The sequence below is a fragment of the Symsagittifera roscoffensis genome, chromosome 2 (assembly GCF_963678635.1).
Source record: "Symsagittifera roscoffensis chromosome 2, txSymRosc1.1, whole genome shotgun sequence".
Classification (NCBI taxonomy): Eukaryota; Metazoa; Xenacoelomorpha; order Acoela; family Convolutidae; genus Symsagittifera; species Symsagittifera roscoffensis.
In genome coordinates, this window is record NC_087063.1 from 72335856 (window position 1) to 72346263 (window position 10408).

General features: G+C 36.1%; 1 protein-coding gene across 1 annotated transcript; it reads right to left on the minus strand.

The window, feature by feature from the left end:
• Positions 1–304: 304 nt before the first annotated feature.
• On the minus strand, positions 305–8307 carry LOC134839604 (uncharacterized). Its single transcript, XM_063855211.1, has 2 exons — positions 7877–8307; positions 305–1387 (listed from the first exon to the last, which is right to left on the minus strand). The coding sequence occupies exons 1-2, from the start codon at positions 8000–8002 to the stop codon at positions 425–427; spliced, it is 1089 nt and encodes a 362-aa protein (XP_063711281.1). The 5' UTR covers positions 8003–8307; the 3' UTR covers positions 305–424.
• Positions 8308–10408: the final 2101 nt, after the last annotated feature.

A 10408-nucleotide genomic window follows, 5' to 3' on the forward strand; every position in this document is an offset into this window, starting at 1 on the left:
CGGTCGCCTGTTTTATTATTTTATCTTGCGGTCAAGGTGTTCTTCCAAATGCTTGCAACACAGCACTATTACTACTTTCGTATTGCCTATGTTTTCATGAGCAAATCATTCAGAAAAGAGGACCCAATGAAAAAAAACTGCACCGGTCTGTCACAGAGCAGTATTCGATAATTTAAAAAAAAAACAACCTTGAAGATCAGTTACTTTTGGAAATTTTTAAGGGTGTGGGAAATTTTTGACATGGACAGTATGCCAGGTAATACGTCCACAGCACAGCATCTTCAGATTGAAAAAGGGGTTTCAAAGTTTTATTAAACTCAGTCAGTTTCTAATATGGAATGTGTTATTTACTAAAAAACTGTCACCATTTGAATAATAATATAATTTTTACAATCAATTTTTTCTCGTTTATGTACAAAAAATATCAAAAATAGTTAAGACAAAAATTTAAATTATACATAGCAGCATTGTTAACATGGTGGTAGACGACAATACGCTTAACGTTACGAAACCAAATGACGCAATTCTTATGTAACTTGAGACGAGCGATAGAACTTGCTATTGGATGTTGTTGAACATTGGAAAGCGGAGGGTTATCTTTAATAGTATTAGCACTGTGGTTAGATTGGTCACTATCGATATGTGAAGAGAAAAAAGCTGAAGATATTGCAAAATTGGCAAAGCTAAAAGTTTGATAGAAATAAGGCTTATTGGCAAAACTGCTATTTAAGCTAGCAGCATATGTTGACACCTTTTCAGAAAGAGCTCCGATATTCAACTGTCCGAAGTAGAACATAGTTTTACAAGGAATTTTTTCCAATACAATATCATATACATTGAAGTAACCCAGCAATTTGTGTTTCGGGTAGATATTGGACAAAAAGTTAACATAACTAACATCCACTTTAGCTGCATACATGTAAAGGTAAAAACCTAGGGCTACATCTTCGAATCTAGAAATTGCTCCGAAATCTCGGTTTGTTCGATTCAGTTTGTGGAACTGTTTGGAAATAGTTGCCATTTCATGCACTAGGTCAGCGGATAAATAATACATTGGGCCCTCGCAATGAGGGGGAAAAAACCTGAACCTGTAATCTGTCGTAGACAGATAATGTTTGCTTTTTGAGTTTCTGCAAGGAGAGTCAAATGACCCACATTTACCCCCGTATGCTTTATGCGCAACAGTCTGCGACAAAATAGCCCCTAGCAGTCTCAAGTTCACAAAAGTGTCGTCGTCTGCTTTGACCATAAAGTGCACTTTCGAATTCGGCATGTGACTGTAGTTGACTGAGAAGTTCTGCATGAACTCAGCTGCGTATTGCAGGATGAAGTTCGTCTTTAGAGTCAAATTGTAGTATCCTTCTGAGAAATCTCCAAAAATGATATCCTGAAACAAAACTCAATTCGTAAGAACAATTTTTTACTTTTTCAAATTATTAGGTGCTTTTTCCCCCTACAACGGAAAAAATTCGTCGCAAAAACAATAATAGCATATGATTGAAAATGGACTCTTTTTAGTGCTGGATACATTTCTCTGGGTTCCATGGGAGAATGGTATAGTTAAAGAGATCCAGGTGGTAAACGCCCGATAGAGTTGCAGACAGTTCAAAAACGGACAGTTAATTCGGAAGTACTAGTAATATTTCAGCCACGTAGCAACTCGGAAGTACTACTATACCCTATACCTAAGACTTAAAATAACTCATTCGCAAGCCTGCTCTTCGCATACAGAAAACAACTCAAAAAGTAACTATTTAAACCAGAAGCGACGCAGAGCTTTGCGCCACAAGCCATACGAAATCAAAATAGCTATACAAGGTAGTCGACAGAAAATGAGACGGAAGCCACTAAAAATTGAAAATATCGAGAACAAAACGTCCAATAACATTTATATACCTTGGTCTCACATGCAGTTACTTGAGGAAAACATGTTAAAAAGCACAGGTGCCAGCGTTAACTTACCATTCAGAGAAAATTTATCATGGATAACTAAGACGGCACTACCAGGGTTCACGCTCGTTGAGTCAAAAACAAAAACTCAAGCGTTAAACTTTTGAAAATTGAAAGGTTGAATTCCACCTTCTGAAGCACACACGCATAAAAAATCTTTTCTTTTTCATTTGTCAAACGACGCAATATGAGGTAATTCAGACAATATGACACAACACGAAACTATTTGAGCCAAAAATGTTTTTAAGCGATACAAAAAAGAAGCTGGTAAATTTAAAAATTACAAAAGAAAAAAAGTTGACGTCCATTAACATCAATAAATGCTTGCTCGCAAAAATAAGCAGGCAAACGAAAGTCCAATCGTAAAACTTTTGCCAGAAACAAATGTTCAATTTGCAACTAGTAAAGCTCAACTCAAAACGAGTATAATTGCTTTACCGTGATACGATAATAAAGGAAATTGCAGAAACCTGTGAATTACTAGGTTGCAATACCTTGCTAATCGCTAGGCAAGGGTAGAGAAAAGAATTATTACACAGAGGCGAAGCTGCGCTTCGCAAACACTTGTGAGAACACGACAAAAAACAGCTCTATAAAGTGCAAAAAGAAAAAGTAGATATAAGCCACGAATCAGTTAAAATTCGGCTAGCTCTCGGACTCTATCTGAGACCTACGGCAACCTCGAGAACATATGTCTCACGCTGTAAGCCACTCGGTCCCAGACGCTTAATTAAACAAACAGAAGCCTCAAATAAAGTACTAATACACCAACACACGCAAGCTATGTAAATAGATGCTTTCGCTTAGAAGAACAGATATAAACGGGCGGAACCGAGCATCACCCTTCTTGCAATGCAACACAATAGGATTGCAGGCTAGCGGATAGAAAATAAGACAGAAGCCATTAAGTCAAAAACAATTATTCGAAAAAAAATGTCGATGAACAAAACCAACATCATTGATCAAGCAACCAGAATCAAGAGCCAAGCGATACCTCAGTCGACAAAACGTAAGTACACGCCAGTTGAGCTATAAAAAATGCCAAAGGAAGTTTAGAGCTATAAATTTTGATATTCGAAGTTTTTAGGCACATTCCTCTTGAAACTCAAAAGAAAAAACTATTTTGCCCTTAAAACGAAGCAATAAAAAGTGAATAAGCCAATACAGCACCGACCGATACCAATAAAAGAAAAAACAAACAAAAAACAAAATTATACACATAGCCAATAGAAGATTGAAACAGTGTAAGGAACGCAAGTAAACATTAAAAAAAACACAGACTTTCTTGAAAAAATCTCAACTTTCGAATTGTAAAGAAAAAAATAGATGCCCTTTAAGCTCTTTGAATTTCTAGAAAAACTTATGCTGGCGCTTTTTTGATAATATGAACCAAACTTGAGAAACTGGATCAATAGTTAAAGTTTTTATTCCGCTGGGAAATCTTTAAAAAAAATCCACTTTCGAAACTTGAAATCGTTCAATGATGTTTCGTGCCACTTCCACGTTCATATTTGGAAAGTTCTATTTACGCCACTTTCAGCAAATTAATTTCCGAAACAATTTCAATGAATGAAACTCAAAAAGTGCATTAAACCTAAGTGCATCAATATTTTAAAAATTTTTCCTGAAAAAAAAACAAAAAAAAGCAAGACCTATATAAGAGTCTTGACTACGTTCTTTAGTCTGAAAAACTCAGATGGAAAATTAAAAAACGAATTTCAATAATAACAGAAAAGCTCAAATCAGAAGATACATCTTTGCTTCGGAAAGTAAGCCAACAAAACAAAAGCAGACAAACGATAGTCCGACATTTCAACTTTTACTTACAACAGATCAATTTCTATACAGATCGAAAACAAACAAGGAACGCACTTTACCACTACACCAAGAGAAATCATGAACCAAGGTCCATTCTTCTCAATTTTCTTTATAAGTTGTTTAAGGGAAAAAGGTAGTTATCGATTACAAGTACACGAGTACAAACCGATTAGCATTCATCTGAGTTCAAAGCCAACCCCGTCTGCCAAATAGGCACACGCCTCAATTACTGAGGTTAGATTCATTCGAGACCCGTCGTTCAAACCTCATGTATGTGAAACAGCCTCAAAACATTTTAAATATGGAAAGCTAACAATCACAAAAACAGAAACTTGCATTGAACATTAGCATTCATAACTAGTTCAGTTTTAAAGTGGTATTTGTTTTTCAAACATGATGCAGATATTCATCTAAAAAATCCAAAATAGAAAACTATTCCTTGCGGACTTCTCCAGGGATCAGATCTCGGGCCCCTAATGCTCATAATAGGCATCAATTATTTACTAAAGATTACAAACTCAGTGAACAAATTCATACGCTGATGATACAGCAGTGAAGCAAAAAGAACAAAATAACATCAATGCAATGATTAAATAAGAACAGATATACTGTATTATAACAGATATACTACATATAACACAGTAAAAAATACACTTAGGATGAAGAAATAGGTTTAAAATATTGGCAGGTTTAATTCGCTTTACCTCGACTTTTCCTAACTTTACCTGGACTATTTCCGAATTTTGATTGCTTCATCTTTCTGAATTTTTGCAAAGAGATTGGGAATTTCAACATTTGTGAGCTTCTTCAACCAGCGTTTTTTTTTTGAAAAAATCATGAAAAACCCATTTGTGAGCTTCTTCAACCAGCGTTTTTTTTTTTTTTGAAAAAATCATGAAAAACCGCCATATCTCGTAACTAAAACAATTTTGGTATTCATATTTGAAACCTTATTTTTCAACCCCTGGAGAACATTGACAGCACCCCACCATGGGGCTGCTACTTTCCAATTTAGTGAACAAAACGTTGAAACAAAAAAAAACGCCCGTTTCATAATGTATAGGTGGATGAATCTCACCTTCATGCTACCCTCGTCTTCCCCTTCCTTCAGGTTTCATTAATTACAGGCTTTCGTTTTGATACTTTCAATTGGCCTAAAAATTTTTAACTGTAATTTTCCTAATATTGATCTATGAAAAAACTAAAGCAAGCTAACATATGCTATGGCTCTTCACAACAGTATAGACAGCATAAACATGGCGAGACACGTGTCGAACGTATTTAAAAAGAGTATAGATTGAAAATAAGTTGAAACCCACTAAACATACTTTGAACCTGGACAAAACAACAAACATAAAATGAAAACAATTATAGAAGATTAAAAAAAAACAGTTACTCGCGATGTTAAAAAAAGGCTGATGATGTTAAGAAAGCATAAAAAGAAAAACCGAAACTTCAAATTTTCCCGTGAAAATAAATCAATTTGATTAATAATGAATAAACAAGGTCCCATAAATTAGGCAGCAGAGGCAACCACTACCTCTAGACCAGTGAGCAGGAGCATGTTAAGTTGTTAAGATTCAATATTAAACCGAAGTCAATTTCTTACATACTTGTAAAAAAAAATTGAAGGAAAAAGTATTGTTCCTGATTAAAAGCACGTGCTCTCGCAATCGCAAAAATTATCTTGAATATGATATATCAAGGAACTTCATCTGACGTTAAATTGTGGTCACTTTCAATGGTCAGGGCAATTCTCATTAGTTGCATTTACCTTGCGCCTAAAATATACCTGCAGAGCCGATTACACTTGGCCATGATGCGCAAAAAAGACGGGACATAGAGCAGTTTGGTCGGTAAAAGCAAAACATCAAAAAGAAGAGGATCTCTTTCCCATTGATTTTTGTACCAGTTGTTCATAACAAGTAGTTTTTTCTGGATAAGTTTTTTCAAAATTTCCAATTGGGCTTGTCGAGCTCACTTTTCTCTCAGCCACTGAAATTCGTGAAGCAAAAAAAAAGAAGACAGTTTTCCAGATCCTGGAAACACTAGAAACTCAATCTTTAGCCGAACTGCTACTCGCAATTGGTCTACATATTTATAATCAGTACTTGAGTAGAGTTGTCTTGTTCCTGGCAAAGAATTCGATGAGAGGTTCAAGGAAGCATTACTATCAAGAAAAAATACCAGCCATCTAAAGTTGGAACAATTCCCAACGAACTGACCTGACGGTACAAAACTGATAAAACTGTAAAAAAAAATTCTTGCGCTTTTTTTCAGGTAAAAAATAGATCACTTACATTGCTGGAGTTAATTACAGAATTGTTATTATGTCTTGAGTTTTTTAATTTATTTTTTTGAGCCCATTTTGTCCGATCATGCTGAGACTAGGTGAACTTTAGGTTGATCCAGCTGAAATGGATCACATGTACAATGTCTAACAAAAACTAATAATAATACGAAGCGAAGCTCAAACCACTTGCGATACAACACATACATAAAAAATTAAAAGTCGAAATTAGAAGTTCATTCTAGGTAAACATGCCAGATGTTTGAATATTGAATTAGCAACGGAACAAAATTTACGAAGAGGAAAAAAAGCCGAAAATCTTCGAGCAGTCACAAGTTGAGCCAAAAAAATATGACTTGAAATTAAAACATTCTAGTCTAAATTCCCTCCTGAAACTGCAATGGACAGCACTAGCACTTACAAAGAAAGTTTCTTAAAGTATAAGAAAAATCAGTGATGTGACAACTTAGCCGACAATTTTTTGCAACCGAAACCATTGGACCGGAAAAAAAATGATTTTTTGCACAACTTTCAAAACCTTTCAAGTCCCCCTGAAATTATAACGAACAACACTTGCACCTCCAATGAAAATTACTTAAAGTACAAGAAAATCAGATGTGTAGCAACTAAGCCAACAATCTTTGAGTAAACACCAATTGAACGAAACTTTTTTAAATTTGAAACCTTTCTAGTCTCCCATGAAAGTAGAATAAACAACACTTGCACTTGCAACTGGAATGCCATTTGCTTACAGCACAAGCAAAATCTGTTGTGACAGCTTAGCTGACTAAACTAGAGCAGACAGAGGAGTTCGCCAATTAAATTTTTCTCGAAATTTTTTGTTCAATTTCATTGATCCTGAAAAAAACAAGGTCAGGCCAAGACTCAAACCCCAGACCTAGGGATACAAAGGCAACCAGGTTACCTCTGTGCTAAGGTGGAAGGAACCTGGAATATGCTATGAGAACAAAAGAAGTGAAAAACAAATAATGTGTCAGAAAGGTTGTTTAGGGTAAAAAGCCAAGTTCTTATTACAAGACACATCTCTCGCAAGTGTAATATAGGTTCCAAACTCTGTTTTTATCAGCATTCTTATTTTTTAGGTATCTTGAGACCTGGCCATGGGGTTGCTCTTATTTCTATCCAGAGTGAAAGGTATTTTGATAGTAGCCTTTAAGCTGTAACGATCCTAAGTTCCGTGTCTAAATCGAACCACGAATTGGCTCGGACAGACTGAGGAGTAAAAGATAGTGTCTCGGCCCCTTGAGCCAATGCCTATAGAGCCTATCATTCTTAACCTCGAAAAATGACTTGAAAAAATGACTTACATTTAGCTGAACAAATTACCATATTTAAAACGTTTAAGACCATTTCGAATTGTTGTTTTGCAGCAAAATTGATGTCAGGGGGTTCGAAACTGCAAAACAGGGCTCCTAATGATTATCAGACATAATCAACCACTTTACAGTTAATCCTTTGATTTTTCTTTGAAAATGTATATCAGGATGAAATGTGTTTAAATTGGGTAAATATCACATGCCAATTTGACTGATAAATGGTCAACTTTAATAAACGTTGAAAATAACAAAATTGCAGGCAGGGGAGGACGGACAGTAGAATAGATAAATAGAGCCCCAAAACAATTTTAACCCCTCTGGTAAATCTGTCTAAGAATTTTTAATATGGGAATATGCAAATGATAAACATCATTCATTCTGTTCACTTATTCACTATTCATGCAGAGTGATTTATTACATAGACAGCCATTGCGCTTCGATGCGTCCCTTGAAATGCAAAACGGAAATTTGAAATGCAAACCTGATTTCTTTCCAATTCAGCTTGAGAATCGCGACAATCGGCTCTGTCACAGTTTCCGAGTACAAACTTGTACTCAAATAACACGATCGAGTCACTGTCTTCACTGAAGGAGTTTGTGCTACCCATAGGTTTTCCTGTTGTGTAAAATTGCACCAAATTAGAATTATGTGCCCATGTTTTCCGAAGAGCATCTCGGTTTGTGACATCTTCTGGCCTAGATGCGATTGCTATTAACACACGACTAATTTGCCTCAGCGGTTGTATATGAGCAGTATAATGATCAAAATCAAGGTAGTGAAATTTCTCAAACTCTCTGTGCTCAAAAGTGAAGACATAACTTTCTGTAAATTCTATTGCCAATTGGATAGAGCTTTTCAACAAATGTAGCGACAGGATACAAAAGGAAAATGCAAGTAAGTATACTACGGAGACAGACCTTACTCTCATAATTCAGGCGAATTCTCCTATTTTCCCCGAAAGGTCAAGCGAGAACTTCAAGCAATCCAGCTTAGCTCGTATAAACTATGCGTAGGAAACTAAGGAAGTAATTGGATCTATTTTCATGAGGGGCCGGATTTTCAAAATACTTGTCGACCTTTTTACGTTTCTTTTTAGGCCAACCAAAATGATTTCGCGAGATTTCTCAGCTTTCTTTAAGGCCCAACTTTGCAAATAAATATTTTCAGGGCCGCAGGCAAGTTGTTTCAAACTTGAAATTGAGTCGTAATAATTTTTGCTTTTATGTGAGTTTCTCTAACATTAAAAATGGCCTCACTAATTCACTATAAATTGATGAACTTTATTACTATCCATAGCCCTGCAAAAATAACAAGCGATTTTTTAAATTACCGAAGTCCAAATAAGAATTAATTACGAACGAACTGAGCTGACGCCTCGCGGCCAAAATAAAAGGTGAAATACAATAACCCTATCGAAAAATCGAAGTCTGCAGAAAAAAAAGAAATCTAGCCTGTCGTTCGAGATTGTCAACTTATTCTTCTGTTGAAGCTATAACTATCAAAGTACTAGTTGGTACAAATACAACTAGTTAATACCTTGAGATCAAGTAAAATATCATTACTAAACTAAACAATGAACGGATTGAATGACCTAAATTTGAGAGGAGTATATAGGCCTTCTTAACATTCTGAATGCAGTAAATGTGCGTTTTTGGCAATTTCAGTTTTCTTTGTGAATGCAACTCTAAATAGACTATTGGAAATTTCAAAAGTGTCATTTGGTTTTGTCTAAAGATGACCCACAATGCCAGCCAGCAAAAAAAGAGACCTATTTGTGACTCAAATAAAGACCTATATAACACTAACATTAGTGGCATTTTCATTTAAAAGCGGCAATACAAACCTTAGCCAAAAAAAATGATTCCTCTCTGTGATTCATGTTTGATGTACAGATAAATAAGGCTTCCGGTATCAATTCTGAGCAAGATGAAGAAAAACATGACCTATAACACTACTGGTAGAGCTGACATGGTACCGGAGCTAGTACAATTGGTACTCGTACAGTACCCAAGGTAGGAGGTACCAGTACCAAGCCAACCAGGGGGTTCAGTTTTGACCTAGTTTACGCTCAAAATTTGATAAGCTATTGAAGTATTCGTTTGAAACGCGGGAAATTTAACGCCTTTTGTTGTACTTTTCGCTCAGTATTCGCTAAGCTTTTGAAAAATTCGTTAATAACGCGGGAAATTAAACGCCTGTAGTTCACTTATGTTGGAACCAGACCAGATGTAACGTGCTATACATAATAAAAAAAATTTCCTGCTCTGAAATGACTAACCGGCTTGAAACTAATCTCCGAGATAAAGAATCCAACCGATATCTAAAAGACAGAGTATGTGATCTATGTTTTCTGGTCTACTTTCTGCAATAGGGTCGAAACAAAAGCTGGAGAGTCATAAAAGGAGCGGAAGCCGTGCCATTCCACCGGATTGGCACAGCACATTTGAACCCTCCGACGAGAACAAAACGGACTTTAATATTGTTAAAGACGAATTCGTGATGAAAAGGAGGGTCGGAATGTTCTGGAATTTTTAAATTTTCGATTCTCAGCAGATTATTTCTGAGAAATGCGGGCACGGCCATTTTAAACGAAAAAAGAGAAGAAAAACACAACGAACGAGAACGTCGAACGAACAAGTCGAGAAAAACAAGAAAAAAAACGGAGTCTCTTATCGTGACGATAACGCACGATAAGGCACTTAACTGAAGCAGATATAACAAAAGGAGGCATCAGTGGGACAGCCGGAGTGGATCCGTACCCTCCCGTGCCAAGAGCTTGAGGAGATAAGAGCATTATCTCAGTAGGAGAACGGAATTGGAGGCCCGGTGCCCAGAAACTCAGTAGACTGTAATATACACTTTTTAGCTGCTGTGATTCCGACTTTACATAGTATTTGCGAGCATGAATAGCTAGAAAGAGGAAAAGGTCACTCCATCCCCAATGGATTTAGTATATAACTGTCACTAAAAACATAGTAAATAATGGATTTTGAGCCGCGTTTTTAATAGTACT

Bases quoted from the DNA above. Each gene is read 5' to 3' on its own strand.
- LOC134839604 (XM_063855211.1), bottom strand. From the start codon at position 8,002: ATGGGTAGCACAAACTCCTTCAGTGAAGACAGTGACTCGATCGTGTTA. The intron at 1,388-7,876 runs GTTTGCATTTCA...GTTTTGTTTCAG, and splicing joins CTGAATTGGAAAGAAATCAG to GATATCATTTTTGGAGATTT.